Source organism: Palaemon carinicauda, chromosome 17 (assembly GCF_036898095.1).
Source record: "Palaemon carinicauda isolate YSFRI2023 chromosome 17, ASM3689809v2, whole genome shotgun sequence".
NCBI lineage: Eukaryota > Metazoa > Arthropoda > Malacostraca > Decapoda > Palaemonidae > Palaemon > Palaemon carinicauda.
The window spans coordinates 62,922,090-62,942,342 of NC_090741.1; the positions used below are offsets into that span (position 1 = coordinate 62,922,090).

Sequence of the window (20,253 nt, forward strand, 5' to 3'; positions counted from 1 at the left end):
ACTACTTTTGTTTAATTTTGTAATCATGCGCTGAGGTGATGGTTACTAAGAGCAGAAGTATATTTTGGGAATATTGTAGACAATTGCATTAAAATATGCAGACACAATCTAAAACAGTGCAAGAAAATGTGTGCTTTGTCTGTTGGTATATGCTTTATACAGTGAAACAGAAGTGTAAATTGCCTTAGATACATTGTGATTAGCCTTTATTTTTATTTATATTTTAATAAATGACTCTGATATTCCATTTCCACACTATAGTATTTGACATATTGATTAATTTCACTTAAAATTTTGTCTTAAGTATGCCTGTATATTTGATACTTTGCTATCTCCACTTTCTTTGCTAAGTTATATTTATTTTTTTCTCTTTTAGGTGTGGATGTGTGGTGGATCCGTGGAGATAGCACCATGTAGCCACGTTGGCCATGTCTTCCGAAAGAGTTCGCCTTACACATTCCCTGGGGAAGGTGGCGTTGGAGGTGTCCTGTATCGCAATCTAGCACGAGTGGCACTCGTTTGGTTGGACGAATGGGCTGAGTTTTACTTCAAAATAAACAAAGGTATGGTATGGCAAATACTGTTTGGATAGTTCTTCTAAGTAAAATGTTTGCAAGAAAGTTTCGTAGGTAGATATTTTCATTCATTATTTCCAAGAAACTAAAGAGATCTTGTTGAAAAGAAGTAGAATCATATTTATTAACAATTGTACCATTATATAAAGGATTTATGGTAATTGATGAATTGAAAGAGAGAAAGCAGAATTATTGACACATTTAGACAAAGGTGAAAGTTCAGTGTGTACAAGTATAGTATGTGAAAGATAAACTTTGTTTTTCAGGGTAGCTAAGAGATGTATATATACTGTAATAGATGGATAGCAATTATATAATCATGAAGGCTCTTAGAATTGCAAAGAAGAGATTGAATGAAATATTAGAGGAAGTTGTATTAATGCAATATATTGATCAAGAATGGAAAAGAATGAGAACCAAAGAATATCTTTAGGGGAGAATCTGTCTCTTTGTCTGGTTTGTTTAAAAAGTCTTGAATGGTTGTGCTAGGTTTCGTGAATGAAAAAGTAAGTGACAGATAAAGAGATTGCATTGTTGGTAGTTTAGCAGTTCTTTAAGTAGTTTAAGTCAGATTGGAGAGAATAGTACAATTATCTTTGGAAGCGAGTTTAATGTTAAAAATACATTGTTTCCTAAAATGAATATTCTTAAGGAAGATAAAAGAATTAAGAACAGAGTTTTTTTTATTATCAATTATAACAAGGTTATTTGAAGAGCAAGATGATGGAACCAATGGTGACAATAGGAGTGGCTGGAAATATTTATCCAATCATTGTTTGCTTGAAACTGACTGTAAGATGCATATGATAATCTTAGGCTGAAGAGGAAGTGGTGAAAATGTGGCAGCAAATCTAATTGGGACTAATTATATAAAATTGAAGTCATAAGAGCATGAAATTTGGACAAGAGTTAAAGGTGTGGAGGTGAAATGGGTAAATGATGGGTTTGTAAAATTCCATAGTTGGGTCATAAGCAGTTGGGAATGTTTGTGGGTAAAAGAGCATAGAAATGAGTATTAAAAACATGTGCTGAGAATAGGAAATAATATTTTTAGTGAAAAAGGCGATATTGTTTCAGGTATATTTATATGACAAATTGTACTTACAAAACAGGATGGTGGGTAGGGTGATCAAAATGAAAGAGAAAAAACAGTAATGAAGATAAGTGGGAGAAAGTAAGCAAGCATTTTAGTAAAAAGAATCTGTTCTGTTGGGGAGTAGATGTAGAGGAGAAGAATAATGAACAATTGGAAATCAGCACAAAAGCATAGATAGAAAGTTTGTGTAAGGAAGTTTTGAGGAGGGTAATTAAGAATTTGAAGAATAAAAAGACATTACAAGTTGATAGTATTACAAGTGAAATATTATGGTATGGTGATAGTACAGTATTTTTATTGAATTGTAAAATATGTCTGCATTAGGGAATGGTTAAAGGTATTATTGTTCCCTGAATCCCTTGTACAGTATAATGGTAAAGTAATAGAGGAATCCATAAACTATAGAGCCATATTACTTATTGTAATATAACAGGGAATTTGTACTGTATTTTTTTCATATAGAAAGACAGTTGATGTTAGTATCTATAGGGGAAGAACAGTGTGGATTAAGACAGGGAAAGGGGTGTATGAATAATTTTTTTTTTTTATGAAACAGTTATAGAGTACAAGAGATTTGAAAGTTAGATCGTATTGGGAAAAAATTAAGATATTTTGAGGCTTTTTTGGCGTGTCTTATATACAATTCTGGTTGAATATTGATGCAAATGTAGCGTCTACTATCTTAAGACAGTAATTTTCTGGATAGCCATATCTCTCTAATATTAAAGATCAAAACTCTGACAAAAAGCATTAGAACCATTACCATGTTACATTTTTTTTTATAAAATCTACAGTATACATGAATATCATTCTTAGTATTTTCAACATTTGATTTATGTATATCTTAAGTATTCCAGCATTCTTATAGAAAATAACAAAGCTATGTAAAAAGATGGTGTTTATAGCATTTTTTGCCCCATAACAGAGGCTGCTCGTGTCAGAGATGATGTCACCGTCAAGGACAGAATGCTCTTAAGGAAACGCCTTCAATGCCATGGCTTCCAGTGGTACTTAGACAACATCTGGCCGGAGAATTTCTTTCCCAGTAAATCAAGGTTCTTTGGAAAGGTAGGTCAAAGTTGTGGATGTTCATGAGACTTCTGCATACATATTTTTAGGGCCATAGGAGAGATCTCTGTACTGTCACAACTTAGTGGACAAATTTTTCCTGTGGAAATGTTCTAGGGTTTTATGATTGTACACTTTAGCCTTACTACATATAAAAGGAGTGAAAGTAAAAGTGAAAGAGAAAAAGAGGGATTTTGAAGAATGGCTGCAGAGTAATAGTATAGAGAAGTATGAAAAATATAAAGAGAAAAATGTGGAAGTAAAGCGCAAGGTACGTGAGGCAAAGAGGGCAGCTGACCTGAGGTGGGGTCAGGGATTGGGTCATTCATATGAAGAGAATAAGAAGAAGTTTTGGAAAGAAGTGAAGAGAGTAAGGAAGGCTGGCTCAAGAATTGAAGAGACAGTGAAAGATGGAAATGGAAGGTTGTTAAAAGGAGAGGAGGCAAGGAAAAGATGGGCGGAATATTTTGAAAGTTTACTGAATGTTGAGGATAATAGGGAGGCAGATATAATTGCTGTTGCAGGTGTTGAGGTGCCAGTGATGGGAGATGAGAATGAGAGAGAGATTACAATAGATGAAGTGAGGAGAGCACTAGATGAAACGAGAGTAGGAAAAGCATCTGGTATGGATGGTGTGAGAGCTGAGATGTTGAAGGAGGGGGGTGTGACTGTACTTGAATGGTTGGAGAGATTGTTTAATATGTGTTTTGTGTTGTCAGTGGTACCAGTAGATTGGGTTTGTGCATGTATTGTACCACTATATAAGGGTAAGGGAGATGTGCATGAGTGTTGTAATTCAAAAGGTATTAGTTTGTTAAGCGTAGTTGGAAAAGTGTATGGTAGAGTAATGATTAATAGGATCAAGGATAAAACAGAGAATGCAATCTTAGAAATACAGGGTGGTTTTAGAAGAGGTAGGGGTTGTATGAATGAGATTTTTATAGTTAGGCAGATATGCGAGAAATATTTAGCAAAAGGTAAGGAAGTGTATGTTGCGTTTGTGGATCTGGAGAAAGCGTATGATAAGAGTTGATAGGGAAGCAATGTGGAATGTGATGAGGTTATATGGAGTTGGTGGAAGGTTGTTGCAAGCAGTGAAAAGTTTCTACAAAGGTAGTAAAGCATGTGTTAGGATAGGAAATGAAGTGAGTGATTGGTTTCCGGTGAGAGTGGGGCTGAGACAGGGATGTGTGATGTCGCCGTGGTTGTTTAACTTGTATGTTGATGGAGTGGTGAGAGAGGTGAATGCTCGAGTGCTTGGACGAGGATTAAAACTGGTAGATGAGAATGACCATGAATGGGAGGTAAATCAGTTTTTGTTTGCGGATGATACTGTACTGGTTGCAGACACAGAAGAGAAGCTTGGACGATTAGTGACAGAATTTGGAAGAGTGTGTGAGAGAAGGAAGTTGAGAGTTAATGTGGGTAAGAGTAAGGTTATGAGATGTACGAGAAGGGAAGGTGGTGCAAGGTTGAATGTCATGTTGAATGGAGAGTTACTTGAGGAGGTGGATCAGTTTAAGTACTTGGGGTCTGTTGTTGCAGCAAATGGTGGAGTGGAAGCAGATGTACGTCAGAGAGTGAATGAAGGTTGCAAAGTGTTGGGGGCAGTTAAGGGAGTAGTAAAAAATAGAGGTTTGGGCATGAATGTAAAGAGAGTTCTATATGAGAAAGTGATTGTACCAACTGTGATGTATGGATCGGAGTTGTGGGGAATGAAAGTGATGGAGAGACAGAAATTGAATGTGTTTGAGATGAAGTGTCTAAGGAGTATGGCTGGTGTATCTCGAGTAGATAGGGTTAGGAACGAAGTGGTGAGGGTGAGAACGGGTGTAAGAAATGAGTTAGCAGCTAGAGTGGATATGAATGTGTTGAGGTGGTTTGGCCATGTTGAGAGAATGGAAAATGGCTGTCTGCTAAAGAAGGTGATGAATGCAAGAGTTGATGGGAGAAGTACGAGAGGAAGGCCAAGGTTTGGGTGGATGGATGGAGTGAAGGAAGCTCTGGGTGACAGGAGGATAGATGTGAGCGAGGTAAGAGAGCGTGCTAGAAATAGGAATGAATGGCGAGCGATTGTGACGCAGTTCCGGTGGGCCCTGCTGCTGCCTCCGATGCCTTAGATGACCGCGGAGGTAGCAGCAGTAGGGGATTCAGCATTATGAAGCTTCATCTATGGTGGATAATGTGGGAGGGTGGGCTGTGACACCCTAGCAGTACCAGCTGAACTCGGTTGAGTCCCTTGTTAGGCTGGGAGGAACGTAGAGAGTAGAGGTCCCCTTTTTGTTTTTGTTTCTTTGTTGATGTCGGCTACCCCCCAAAATTGGGGGAAGTGCCTTGATATATGTATGTACATATAAAATGATGAAAGCCTAATGTAAGGTACCTGCATTAGCTATAACAAATCATTTACAGGAATTCTCTAATGAATGTTGTTTCTTAGTTACATTCTGATTACTTTTGATTAGAAAGAACAGACTAAATTACTTCACTCAGAAGTATTCTAGTGAAGATTTTAAAAAGTGAGTGGCAAGAAGAGAAGGAAAATAAAACTACTGAGTATTGGAGTGTAAACCATAATGTCTAATGTGGATTGGTAGCATTTAGTTCTGTTTATTTCATTGAAGGGTAAAAACCTTCTGTAAGTTCTTATATGAATAATAGCTGTCATTGAGCTTCATAAGAGATGTTTCTTTTGTTCATAGTATTAAATGTATCTCGTGCTTCTTATTAATGTAAACTCATGTACTGTACTGCAATCATATCAATAAAATACTCTTTTCAACAGATTCGTAATGAGTACCAAGGTCGCTGTCTGCAGAAGCCTGTAGGAGTGGGAGGTTCTAGTCAGCCTACAGGAACAACTGTTTTGAGAGAGTGTGTCATAGAAACTTACCTCCCACAAACTTTTGTCTTCAGTAAAAAAGGTAAATATAACCATGCATGTTTGTCCAGGAAAACAGAATGCTTTCTTTCAAAAGTGAAGTAGCTTTGTATAATTTTAGTCTAATGGTAAATGTTAAAGAGAAGGCATGGGTAACCTGCAGCCTATGATGTTACTGAATCTACATTTATTTATAGTAATCATCATTATTATCATTAGGAAATAATGAAGGAGGTGCCAGTTTTATGTAAACTTTCATAGTAGGACAAATAAAACTAGGAAGAATTGCAAAAAAAAATGCTTTAGTTTGAAGTACAACTCTTTTTCTAGGTTACATCATGACCGACGAAAGCGTTTGTCTCGATGCTCCCGATGCAGACGCTTCAAAGGAACCTCAAGTCCGCATTATGGCTTGCAATGAATTTGAGCGTCAGCGGTGGACCTACGAGGAGGATTCGCATCACTTGCGTCACATCATGTCAGGACTCTGTCTTGATCTGCCAGCAAGAGCCAATCCGGAGACTTTGTCTCTCCAAAAGTGTGATACTTATACAAAAAGCCAGAAGTGGATTTTCGAACATGAGGATTGGACTGAGAAGAGATGAAGTTGATATATAGTAGTTAGAAATTGAACAGAATCATCCTCATATGTATGGCAAAGAGGGAAGGAAAATATTTCCTTGTGATAAAATCAAAGTTTAGTCCTCCATATGCCAAATCTCGTTTATGTGATATTAGTTCGTATTCACTTGGATGTGTGTTCTTGAGTTCTCATGTCAGACAATAACCTACATATGTTACTGATGGAAGGGAGTACTGTACTGTAAAGTAGGTATGAAAATTGTTTTGTTGGCTTCTGGAAAATTTTATAAAACTTTTGTTGAGAGATACCAAAGTCTTCGAAAAGTTATATGAAAAGCAGCATCAAATGCTGCTTTTACTCCTAAGATGATAAGCTTGTAGGATCCAGTAACAAATGTAATTTCATATCATGTTCCTTAATAAAATATAAAATGCATGAATGCGTAACCACTGACAAAATGGGATCTATGTAATGTGTGCAGTATGGTGCAATTTATTATTTTCATAAATGACCCTTTGTAACTATGTACCAATTAGAAGCTTGTAGGGTTTGGTGTTTGATGGTTGTAAATCAAGCTTTCACTTTTATATATAAATTCCTTCCTATAATGTTGGTGGTGTGACGAGACTGTTATGGAGAGAATTGTGTTGTATGTAATACTGCAAATGTGTAAATGTTGTTAATAGTAATGAAAAACGTTAAGCTGGTAACCTGTAGATGTGTACGAACAATATGTACTATGTCTATGAGAACAGTCAAATAATCTGATGCCCTTGTGATCAGATCATGTTTCTTGTGTATGTTGTGTTTATACCTGTATCGTGGTTGTGCCTCTGCTGTCTCTTTCCATTTCATGTCTGAAACATTCCTGAAAATAACTTTTCTTAAGTATGGTTTATTTTAACACTTTTGTAATGAAGGTTATTACTATGGTAACATTCTGGATACTTTTTTTAGCTGTATTTGTATTTAAAAACAACAAGAAGGACTTTGTACATAAAATGTGCATAATTTTCATTGTAATCTTTACCCTTTCATTATAGAAATTAAGAGATTATAATAAGTTTAGTAAGGGATGCAGTCATATTCATTCTATTGTTACAGATGATTAATGGAACTTCCAGTTTTATACTGAGGAACCTTATACTTGGAGTTGTACTTTAGGAATTATTTAACTGTACCTTGTAGTTTATTTTTTATGGTGAGATCTGAGATGGGCAAAACACTCAAATCTATCTTAGCTTCTGTAGGGAAAAAGAAAAGTGAGAAGGGTGTGGAACTGTCATGGAAAATCTTTTTATATGTATAGGTAAAGTTGTCTGGTTTCAATTCCAGTTTCATCAGATTAGAATCTCACCTGAATGTCAACCGGGCAAGCCCAGTTCCCCCCCCCCCCCCCCTTGCGGTGCATAACCACAGCAGTGGCCTCCCCAGTAAACAGTTTAAACTCCCATTCCCGTGCTGGGATCGAATTGCTGCCATGCAAATGCTAAGCAAACATGTAGCCACTGTACTAGCCAGGAGGCTAGTACCTACAAGTCTTAACCCCCCAAAAAAGACAATCAAAAGATTTGAGTACTGTATTCTAGGATGCGTATGCTGTAGTTCTTTGTATTAAAGTTGAATATATAGAGATTTGTTGCAACCTTTTGACTGTTGGAATGAAACAATGAAGCAAGAGTTCCCAGAAAAGAGCATACCTTTGCTAAGGTTACTCAGACATAGTAATGGATTAACTTTAGAAAACCAAATTTAAGCGTGGATCCAGGGCAAGTGTTAGATGCAAGAGAGCTTATTAAAAGTCATATAGTCAAGCCAGATGTAGATTCCTTGTGCCATCTCTTCCATGTTAAGTTTTATTTACAGTGTCATTGCACATCTTCCTTATCAAAGGTTTCTTTGTCTTACAAATTCTATATCCTTTTGAGATCATTTTAATAGGAGTGCATCTCTAAGAATGCTGTATACAATGTATAATGTGAATAATTTGCAACACGGCAATGAAACTGATTCTTTACATTATGAAAATATTTGGCAGCATATAGATGAGAAAAGGGGAAACTATCCAGCAAGATTATAGCAAAAATAATGTCTTACATAATTTAAGGAAAATGAGGTACAGTATATAGTTCCTTACAGATTCTGCTGTAAGGTTTGATACTACAGTCCATGAAAACCTGCTAGGGGACGCCTGAAGACTGCTGCTGTGTAGAAAATGCATTAAGATAGTATAGTTTGCATCCAAAAAGGGTTCTGGAGATAACTTACAAAATAGGAATTACAAGATTATCGAACATTAAATCTATAAGAAAAATAACCCTTGTGTTGAAGATATGTTTTTAAACCCATAATAAGTGTCTCCACGTGCCTTTTGATTTTAGATTTATATTCACTATAAATGTTAAAAGGCTATTCATGCATGGCAAAGGCAAGGGACAGTGACAATGCCCTAGAGACTGATCAGTGCCCAAGCCCCCTCTCCAACAAGTTAGGGCCAGGCAATGGCTGCTGATGGCTCGGCAGGTCGACTTGTAGGCTCCCCCCTCCACCATCCTAGTTAACATGGATGATGATGCTGCAAACACTACAAGAAATTATCGAGCTTGAGTGGAACTCGAACCCCAGTCCAGAAAATTATTGACATTAAAGTAGCAAAACATAACACTAGGAATACCTGAAATATCATGGAGATGAGGCATAGATGAAGATTAGATAGGAATTCAAGTAGTAGTTATTCTCAAGAGAAGATAGCAAGAGCTCCAGTCACATCTATTCAGTAAACGTAATCCGACTTTAATGCGGCATTCCTGGACCCAGCATTGGGTTGAATTGCTCAAATTTCATCCAAACTCAAATTAAGATAAGTTTCCTGAAAGATTTAGGAAAATGAAATCCATCTTGACCAACTTGGAAGTATGAAGGTAAGGAAAACTTTGTGTAGTACTCTAAATGTAGATGAAGCTTCAGTTGCATTAAAAAAAAAAAAGTAATTAGGGTTCGTATAGCAAATTGCCAATTCATGAATATAACCCCGTAATAATTCATTGTAGCTAATATCTGTACCAATTACTGTGCAATCCTTTTGTAGTATAGTTTGCTAAGCAAAAGGCAGACTAGAAAGCAAAATCTGTGTTCAATTGAGTTCTTGGTAACATAGCATTGAAAGCAGGGCCAGAATTTTCAGTTTCCATTCTCTCATTTACAGAGGTTTCAAATCAAAACCAGAAGGCTAGGCTGGCTGAGTGTAATTTATCAAAATTAAAAGAAAATGAAATAAGGCAGATACAATTCTGAGGGGCACTATAACCTGTGAAAAACATGCAAATGTCACAATAAGGGAATGACTAGGTTTCGTAAAAACTTCGGGAAAAAAAATATAAAGAAAATGGGAGTTAGCCAACTGCTTTATTACATTTCAGACCATTTTGTTAAATTGTCTCATTCACTAGGTAGAACTTATAAGGGAATGTCGTCCGTTAGTCCATAGCAAGATGGAATGTCTTATCCCATCTTGGTCCTTGCATCAGTGCAGCTCTTGATGCTTCGTTGTAGGTATTATTTCAAAGTCTTGATTCCTATTTGCACTAAATTGTTCGATTTAAAATACTCTAATTATAATCAAGAGGAGACAGTTTTCATGGTTCTATCTGTTTGCGGATGATACTGTACTGGTAGCAGACACAGAAGAGAAGCTTGACCGACTAGTGACAGAATTTGGAATGGTGTGTGAGAGAAGGAAGTTGAGAGTTAATGTGGGTAAGAGTAAGGTTATGAGATGTACGAGAAGGGAAGGTGGTGCAAGGTTGAATGTCATGTTGAATGGAGAGTTACTTGAGGAGGTGGATCAGTTTAAGTACTTGGGGTCTGTTGTTGCAGCAAATGGTGGAGTGGAAGCAGATGTACGTCAGAGAGTGAATGAAGGTTGCAAAGTGTTGGGGGCAGTTAAGGGAGTAGTAAAAAATAGAGGATTGGGCATGAATGTAAAGAGAGTTCTATATGAGAAAGTGATTGTACCAACTGTGATGTATGGATCGGAGTTGTGGGGAATGAAAGTGATGGAGAGACAGAAATTGAATGTGTTTGAGATGAAGTGTCTGAGGAGTATGGCTGGTGTATCTCGAGTAGATAGGGTTAGGAACGAAGTGGTGAGGGTGAGAACGGGTGTAAGAAATGAGTTAGCGGCTAGAGTGGATATGAATGTGTTGAGGTGGTTTGGCCATGTTGAGAGAATGGAAAATGGCTGTCTGCTAAAGAAGGTGATGAATGCAAGAGTTGATGGGAGAAGTACAAGAGGAAGGCCAGGGTTTGGGTGGATGGATGGTGTGAAGAAAGCTCTGGGTGATAGGAGGATAGATGTGAGAGAGGCAAGAGAGCATGCTAGAAATAGGAATGAATGGCGAGCGATTGTGACGCAGTTCCGGTAGGCCCTGCTGCTTCCTCCGGTGCCTTAGATGACCGCGGAGGTAGCAGCAGTAGGGGACTCAGCAGTATGAAGCTTCATCTGTGGTGGAAATGTGGGAGGTTGGGCTGTGGCACCCTAGCAGTACCAGCTGAACTCGGCTGAGTCCCTGGTTAGGCTGGAGGAACGTAGAGAGTAGAGGTCCCCTTTTTGTTTTGTTTCTTGTTGTCGGCTACCCCCAAAAATTGGGGGAAGTGCCTTTGGTATATGTATGTATGTATGTATCTACAGTGCATTACTGCTTTAAACAGAAACTACTTAACCCCCATTTATCAGTAAGTGGCTAGTTTTTTTCAGTATATATTTTGTCTTTGTTGAAATAACAGGTGTTTTGCTTGTGACCTTAAATAAAACACCACTGTATCATTGCTAGGTAAGGACATAAAAAAAGCAATTGTTCTCTAGTCTACGGTAGTGTCATGTAGTCATAGCCTCTGTAGACTGTACCATGGTCTTCGAGGGTCATAGGTTCTCTTGCTCAAGGGGGCACCCAGGCACGCCATTCTATCTCTCTCCTTTCCTTACTGAGTTATTTTCCTTGCTGAAGCCCTTTGGCTTTTAGCATCCTGCTTTTCCAACTAGGGTTGTAGCTTACTTAGCTTGCAAGAATTATAACACGAGAGGATTTTAAACAATAAACAAATTCCATGTGCTAGGGCCAGCTAATATAACAGAAAACTATCTCATGATTATAATTTAACGTTGACTCAATGGTATTTGCAGAAAGGAGGTCACTGGTTAGTCGCTTGTTTAATTAGCAATTTTGAGTGTTATTTAAAACTTTTTCATTTTTATTCCAAAAAGACCACTAGCTGTCATTTCTAACCGAAGACCGTTTAGCGTTTTGTAGTTAAAGATAAAGTTCTGAGTGGTGCAATTGCATGTATTTAGGTATAATAACAGCCAAACGTTCGTTTCCCTCTAATGGGTAGTTAAAGATAAATAGTTAACAACACAGTTTTCTGTAGATTGCGTTGCTTCCAAAATTAAACAAGAAAATTAGAGGACTAACCTTTCTATACATTGCTCTAGAATCCAATCCTGTAACATGAAAATATAGTTAAGTAATATTATGAAGAACGTTAATATCAGAGAAAGCGCTTGGGCATGCATGAAATATGGACATTATGTTGACTAATATATCGGAGACTTAAGATATGCATTTTAAATTACTTTCAAAATTCATATATACTAAGATAACGGGAATTTTATAAATATTGTGAGGTATATTTTATGGAAAACAAAATAAATGTTTAAGATACTATCAAATAAGAATTGGTAACTGCAAGTTGTGTAGGTGTCAAACAATTCAAGGATTGATAAAACGTGTTTACGTTTACTGTGTTAATAGAAGACGCCGGTGTTTATATTTCGTCATAGACTACTCCGAGAGTCCGATGTCAATCATGGTGTAAACCGAAATTCTTTTTTTTCTAAGGTTTAAAGGGACGAGTTAAATCTATGAATTCGAGTTCAGAAGAGCATCAAATCAAGGTTAAGAAGCAAAAGACATATGTGGAAGAACATGAAGATATGGAGGAATATACTTATATAGTCGTCGGTGGAGGGATAGCGGGTGTTACCTGTGCGGAGCATGTAAGTATGGTATAGGTTAGGCCACAAGCTCTTTTACTTCCATACACATAAATTCTAAGCATTTTCTAGGGTGTATGTATGGTACCGTCCACCTGTATGTATTATTATGGCTAACTTGAAATACGGCAGTGTAAGGGGGGTTGCAGGGGACCGTTAAGCCCCCCCCCCCCCCTTAGGTATGTAGGTAAGGACATGGCTTGTAGGTTAGGTTAGGGGGAAAAGTTTAGGCTAATTAATGTCCATTTTTAATCAATGCATGAGGAACTGGTCGCAGATATACAAAGGCTCCCTTTTTTTCATGTGGGAGCCTTTGTATATCGGCAGCCAGTTCCTCCAGCGAGCATAAAATATGGACACCAACTAAACTAAACTCCCACCCCCCAACTTAATCGACAAACCATGTCCTTACCTACCTACTTTCCTGCCGGGAGGGGGCTAGCGTCCCCCTGCAGCCCCATTTACACTGTTGTATTCTTATCCGTCATCATACATACAGGTGAATGTCTGAAATACGATATGAAGATGGTTTTACAATTTACAAAATATTTGTATTTAGTTTTACTTTGCTAGGGGTGAAGCCGGTTGAGAAACGAAGAAATGCAAGGTTGAGGCTTGGTCTAGGGTACGCTAAGGATATTGCGGTGTAAGGGGTTGTAGATAGGTAAGGATATGGCTCCTGGTTAGGTTACATGGGTAACCTTAGGGTAGACAGACTGGGTCATTAACCCTTTTACCCCCAAAGGACGTACTGGTACGTTTCACAAAAGCCATCCCTTTACCCCCATGGACGTACCGGTACGTCCATGCAAAAAAATGATATAAAAATTTATTTTTTCATATTTTTGATAATTTTTTAAGAAAAATCAGGCATTTTCCAAGAGAATGAGACCAACCTGACCTCTCTATGAAAAAAATTAAGGCTGTTAGAGCATTTTAAAGAAAATATGCTGCAAAATGTGCAGGGGAAAAAATAACCCCTTGGGGGTTAAGGGTTGGAAATTTCCAAAGAGCCTGGGGGTAAAAGTGTTAAAAACTGGATAAATATTTAGCATCACATAAAGTTAATATATGATACTTTAATTTATAGTTGCACTTGAATTTGCTATAAGAAATGAACGAGGGCTGGCTAGTTTGGGATTTTCTCAATGGTAAATGGGGGCTGGAGTATAATAACATGCTTATGATTGTAAGTAGGTCAAGGACAGTGGCCCCTCAACATCTTGATCTCGGTATTGATAATGTTTCTTTAACTTTGTTATAACTTTTAAAATTTTAGGTGTGATTCTCGACAGCAAATTTACTTTTGAGAAACTCATTAGGTCTGTGTCTTCTTCAATTGCACAAAAAATTGGCCAATTGAGAAAGTCTTTCAAGATTTTTGGTGATCAATCTATTTTGAAAAAGTGTTTTAATTCTTTCATTCTACCTTAAAACCTTAATGTCTTCAATCATTCAAATGTTTCACGGGAGCTTATATATAGTCTCGGGGCCGCATATTTAAAGGCTCTGGAGCCTAAAGTAGATATAAATCTAGATTCCAACAGTGAAGCCATCTGTAGCTATTCTTGTGTCGGCGCGATTTGTTGGCTGCGCAATATGTAGCAGTTCTTTTAAGTATTTTGGACGCCCAGTTCTGTTGTTTAGTTTGGTCTGAAATATAATATGAAGCTAGCTTAACGATATAAGAAATATGATTGTATTACTATACCTTGCCAGGAGTGGAGCCAGTTGAGAAGCAAGCGCAAGGTTGAGACTTGGTCCTTGAGTAAGCTAACGATAGAGCTGTCTAAGGGTGAGTTGTAGTCAGGGTTGCACCCTCCTGGTAAGTAGGAATATGGCTCTTAGGTTAGGTTATGTTCTTGTGTTTCCTTTAACGTGGGGTTATTCAGTTGAACTTTTAAAAATTTTGCAGTCTGGCCCATTGAATTACAAATGCTCTGGGAATCAAACACAAGAACAGTACCGAGCCTAGGGTTCCCAACCTAACCTAGGAGCCGTATCCTTACCAAATTACCGACTGGGGATCTGCCCCCCTCCCCCCCTCTTAGACCAGCATATCCTTAGCTTACTCTAAGACTGGTAAGTCTCAACCTTATGTTTGCTTCCAAACCGGCTTCACTCCTTGCTAGAAACACTAAGTTATATTTCCTAAATCGTGAAACTAGCTTCATAATATCGTATGAATGACTGGGTAATTTTCCCCGTAAAGAAAATAGATTTGACAAGTAATAAGAAAGTTTATGCTTGTCCCAACCAACTACATTTAAAATGGAAACAAACACAACGAACACCACTTAACCTAAGGTTCTCAACCTAACCTAAGAGCTGTATCTTTATTTACCAGGGGCTACACCCCTCCTGCGACAACTCCCCCCCCCCTCTATGCAGCTGAATTCTTAGCTTACTATTAAGACTAATTCTCACTCTAGTGTTTTCTTCCCAACTGTCCTCACTTATGTCAAGGCAACACTAAATCATAATATTGTATTTCATAAGTCTTAAAGCTAGCATCATAATTGTTTACCCATTTCAGAAAATCTTTTTGACTCATAATAAGAAAAATCTTTTTGACTCTCGATAAGAAAGTCCCAACCAACTACATACACTGCCAAAAGAAAGTGATTTGTATCATTAACAGTGGCCAGATATGCATGAAACAGAAAGATGACCAGTTGAAGGAATTTATGGTTCACAATATTGTAGTTTTACCCAAATGGGGGATTTCCCATTTAGGTGTGACCAGGGGCCACAAGTCAGGTTAGGACATGTCCTGGCAATATCCATCCCTACGTGTCACTAACTCATTCAAGTTTTCTTTCTTTTTGTATAAAATTTATCAAACTGATCGTAATTATTATTTGAAAGTTATCAAGTACAAGCCTAGAATAATCACTGAGTTAAAATTTATTGTGTACAGCCTGTGGTATCCTCTGGTATATTAGCTTAGCAAGTAAGATTTTACAAGATTTCCATCATTAAACGAAGCATTCTAATATCATTTTTGTGATAGTCTTTGATATGTTTTGCCCTCTTGATCTGTAGATAATAATTTCTGTCCAGACACTTGATTTTTTCAGTATCCCCATCCCCTGCATCTAACAATTTGGGGGAACTTTATAGGAATACTTGATTTTAGATGTAGAAGAAAACTAAAGCAAGTTAGTGATGTGTAGAAATGGACATTTTTAGGACATGCTCTAACCTAACCTATGATCCCAGGTCCCACCTGACTGGAAAAATCACCCCAGTCTAAATAACTTGGTTAAAACTATGATACTATACTGTGAACCCTGAAATTCATCAACTGATAGTCTTTTGTTTTACTGTATACATATCTGGCCTCTGTTATTGATACAAAGCACTTGCTAAAGTGTTTTCCCAGCCTCGAATGTACTAAACATATACTGTTGGAGGTCTTAGGTTTTTGGGTGCGCTGAATCTGGAAACTTGTAATACATGCGTAAATCAATATCATAAGCTAACAAGCCTGTTTTTTCTCTGACTGTGGGTTTCTTCCCCATGGAACCCTGAAAGTGTCTTAACTCAGAGAATATAGGGATACAATTCAACTTAACCTAACGTAGTATGCTTGGCTGGGTTCCAGATCCTCCTATCTAACCTGTTTTAAGCATTTTCACTCCTAAATTTGAATATGCTCTACCTGTTCCTTAACAGGGCCTCCCATTTATCATTGCATAGCTTAACTCTTTGGTGACTGCAATATGTTGCAAACAGTAAAAAACTTGAAAAACTGAAATCAGGAAATAACTTTAACTACCTTATTATTTGAGCTATTTCATTTATTTTGCTTTTATTATCTTCTAAAATGTTATATCTCAACAGTAATCAGAATTGCAATTAAACTTCCTGATATAAATTTTGAGTTGATGGAAAAATAAAAACGCTATATACGCCAACACAAATATTTGCCAAAAATTAATATACAGTACATTATATGACAGGAATTAGATGGTTGTTTAATTTTCTTCTAAATAAGTACTGTATCAACAGGGTTTTTATTTTTTTCAATGATCCAGAAAATCCTGGGTAAAATACAAAAGAAACTTTAGCAAAATAAAAAGATATCTTGCCCCGAAAACAGCCATCACTAATAAATAAAAGGGTTCTCATATTGTTGTTCGGCACCCTAAGTGCTAGGGCTCATAGTACTATTTTATGCTAAGGCCTAACAACCAGAATTGGTAAAGGAGGCTCTGAGCACTGTCAGAACCTCGATAATTCTTCATTAGCTGGTTCCAGCTTTCAACAGAATCTTACCCCTACTAAAGGACTTATGTTTCTATAGCTAGGAAAAATACAAATTACTGTAATTTTAAAATTTGTGATTTTCAGTATTACTTTTTGGCTATAAATTGTAATTTTAAATATTTAACTTAGCCGGTGAATATATAATAGCTGCAACTCTGCGGCTCGACAGAAAACACTCAAAAAACTCGCAAGCGATCGCTATGAAGGTTGCGGGTGTGCCCACCAGCGCCAACTGTCGGCCAGATACCACTCTTGTATGTAAACAAAACCTTCAATTCTTCTCTGTCGACGTTGACGACAAGACGTATTCATACTCGCTGTAGAACCTGGAGTTTTCTTAACATATTTGGTGAAGTACTTCATTTTGGTTTGAGCTTTCGCAGTACAGGTGTTTTATCTTCAACTTAAATCTTGAACTCGTTTTTGGATAGATTTAATTTTTGATGACTTTGGATTGTTTTTTTGGACTTTCCTTGACTTTTAAATGGCCGACCCTTCCCTCAGTACGGAAGTGTGTTTAGGCTTTTAGCAATTATCTTATCACGTTATAAATTAATTATAGATTTTCCTCTATATATTTTATATCTCATCCGCCTTTATTAGGCCTCTTCGATTAGCTTTCCATTTATAATAAACATCAAAATAAATTTTAATGATTTGTTTATATGCGACCTTTCCTTAGAGTAGGCGGTCCTAACTTGGAAACCGAAGTTAAACAACGTTAAGCCCTTTTCAATCGTAAATAACTTTTACAGAGCTAATGATTTAAAACTATTAAATGAAATATTTTTAGTAAATATTTTATGATAGTTTTTTCTTTGAATAGTCTTCGTACTGTTTCAAAGATGAACTAACGTTTAGTTTATTTATGCTACGCAGTTTGCGCTCTATCGTTACGATAGAGAGAGAGAGTATCACGGTTTCACTTTGCAGAAGGAGTAAATCGATTCTGACGTTTTGTTCTTTTTTCTTTCAAAGCTTAAATGTTTTAAAGACTATTTTAAAGGAACTTTAAATTGAAAAACCTTTCAGTTTTTTCCTTTGGTCAAATAACCTGTTTATTGACGAAAGGTAAGTGGGCTCTTCTCTTCGGAGCGAAATCAAGAGAGAGAGAGAGATAGAGACGGAGAGAGAGAGAGGAGAGAGAACGTTCCGATCTTTATCTCGTCCCAAGCGAGTAACGTTGTTCTCGAGTTACTCTCGTCCCTAGTCTCTGTACGGGGAGAAAGGATAAAACGTTTTTAGTTTTTTATTCTCGTCCCAAGGCACTGTACGGTGAGAGATTGAAAACGTAGTTTTGAATGAACTAGTGTTTAGTCTCTTCCCCAGCCACTGATTTTTTTATCTTAAAAGATGTTTACTGTTTTTTGATGGTATTAATGTGCTTACATTATACGACTGATTTTGCAATTACAACCTTTTGATGAGGGTAGAATTGCGTGCTTCAGGTAGAAATCAGTTTTATTCATACCTAATGTGAATTGTTAAAAAATTCGATTTCAGTGAAATAAGTGCAAAACAGAAAATCGTAGTGATAAAGTGATATTGCGCAAAGTGTTATCAGTGTTGCGACCGAGGGTTCGTCTGTTCGTGCCTGTCGTTCGCCTAGTCCGGGACCTCTTGCAAGCTCCCAAGCCCAGGGGAGAAGTAATGTCGTACGACTTATGGGTTCGAGAGGCCTTGATCAGCGAACAGACGTTCCCTCTATGGTATCGGGTGTATCTTACCAAGATCACCCCTACCATAAGGCGAGAGAGACGATTTTCTCCTCGTCATCCGAAGGCTTTTCGCATAAGAAACCGTGGAACAAGGTTTCGAGGCTCTTTAAGCGAAAGTCAGTCCTTTCAGGACAGGTCCAGCGTCCTGGTTTTAACTATTAGGACAGCTCTGACCCTATGCAGTCATTGGAAGACTGCTCGCCGCCTAACAAAAGCGTAACACAGACTCTGAGAGTCTTTTTGTAGGCAAGGTTTTGCGGTCACAGACGTTACCCTTGTCTCTTACCGCAACCATTCCCGTTGATCCTAAATGGGTTGTACGGCAAGACATGCAGAATAAGCTTGCCTCCCTTATGGAAGACTATTCTGCCGATAAGTCCGTTGAGCCTAGCCGTTTATCTCATCGAGATCCTGGCCTTCAGCCACCCTAACGTTCCTTTGTGCGTCCTGTTGACGTTGGCGTAGCCAAGTCACGTCAGTCAGGTTATTTAGAACCACACTCGATGCGGTCTCGTGTGGATTTTCAGCCACATTTGGACGTTAGGCCACTTGCTGATGCTCCTGTTGACGTTCAGGACGTTCGCCAACAATCGGAGTTGACTTGTTTTGACGCTGAGCGTCAACCTCCGCATTCTAGAGTTGTTTTGACTGCTCAGTCTAGGCGGTCAAAGCAGTCTCGAGTGGACGCTGTGCGTCCTCACGCACCTGTTGTTGTTGACAGTTCACAGACTGTCAAGCAGTTACATGACGTTGCGTCCTGGTCCGCTACTAACGCACCAGTGCGTGTGGACTCTGCTTGTAAAGCATTGCCACCACGGTAGGTCTCTCCCTTGCTTGAGACTCGGCTATTGTCGGACAAGGTTCCTTCAGATGAGGAAGTTGCTGTTCCCCCTCCTACTGATATTCCCTTGAGGACTCTGTCAGACGGAGAGGAGCCTAAAGCTGCTTAGCCCTCTATGGACTTTAAATAAATCATGCTGATTTTTAAGGATCTTTGTCCGGATCTTTTTGTAACTGCTGCTCCTCGTTCTCCTAAACGTCAGAGCTTACACTAGGCCTAGCTACTTCGAAGCCGTTGTTTTATAAGCTAGTGCTCTCTCGCTCTTCTAAGAGAGCTTTACGTTTGCTAGGCGACTGGTTTATCACCAGGAGGAGTTTGGGGGAGACAGCCTTTGCTTTCCCTTCTTTTAAACTGGCTTATAGAGCGAGAGTCTGATATGACACGAGAGAAGTTCTCGGCTTGGGAGTTCCTGCCTCCGCCCAGATAGACTTCTCAAACCTCATAGACTCTCCCTGGCGCCTGGCCATGAGACGCTCCAAGATTTTACAGGTCGACTTCACAGCTATTTTCGAGCCTTTGAAGTTTTGCTGTACAATTATGTCATGCATAAACAAGGCTTTCAGGGATGGCTCCAATGATCTGACAGCCACGTTCTCTGCAGGAACAAGTCCCTCAGGGATGGCTCCAATGATTTGGTAGCCATGTTCACTGCAGGAGTACGTAAGAGGCAAGTGCGCTCAATGTGTTCATTGTCAAGACAAACTTCACGATGTAGTCTACCAGGCTGTCTTGACAGCATTTATGGAAGGCGACTGGATGGTCTCTCTCGACCTTCAGGAGGCATACTTCCACATTCCTATACACCTGGATTCCCAACCGTTTCTGAGGTTTGTTTACAGGAATGTGGGGTACCAGTTTCGAGCCCTGTGCTTTGGCCTCAGTCCTGCGCCTCTCGTGTTTACGAGGCTCATGAGGAATGTGGCAAAATCCCTCCATCTATCGGGGATCCGAGCCTCCCTGTACTTGGACGACTGGCTTCTCAGAGCATCGTCCAGTCTTCGCTGTCTGCAGGATCTACATTGGACGTTGAGTCTGGCCAGGGAGTTGGGACTTTTGGTCAACCTAAAAGTCCCAACTGATCCCATCCCAGATTATTCTATATTTGGGGATGGAGATTCGCAGTCAAGCCCTGCTCGAAGTCCAACTAATGCTGAAACGAAACGTTTA

The 20,253-nt window shown here is 38.5% G+C and overlaps 2 protein-coding genes across 2 annotated transcripts in view; both read left to right on the top strand.

The window, feature by feature from the left end:
* LOC137656819 (polypeptide N-acetylgalactosaminyltransferase 1-like) overlaps positions 1 to 7,216 on the top strand; it is a 295,944-nt gene extending 288,728 nt beyond the window's left edge. The window contains 4 exon segments of the mRNA XM_068391130.1: positions 377 to 563; positions 2,597 to 2,739; positions 5,525 to 5,663; positions 5,951 to 7,216. Coding sequence (XP_068247231.1) covers positions 377 to 563; positions 2,597 to 2,739; positions 5,525 to 5,663; positions 5,951 to 6,225 — 744 coding nt within the window. The 3' untranslated portion in view covers positions 6,226 to 7,216.
* Positions 7,217 to 12,012: 4,796 nt separating this feature from the next.
* Pyroxd1 (pyridine nucleotide-disulfide oxidoreductase domain 1) overlaps positions 12,013 to 20,253 on the top strand; it is a 34,856-nt gene continuing 26,615 nt past the window's right edge. The window contains exon 1 of the mRNA XM_068391136.1: positions 12,013 to 12,258. Within this exon, the coding sequence (XP_068247237.1) occupies positions 12,124 to 12,258 (135 nt within the window). The 5' untranslated portion in view covers positions 12,013 to 12,123. The remainder of the gene's footprint in view (positions 12,259 to 20,253) is intronic.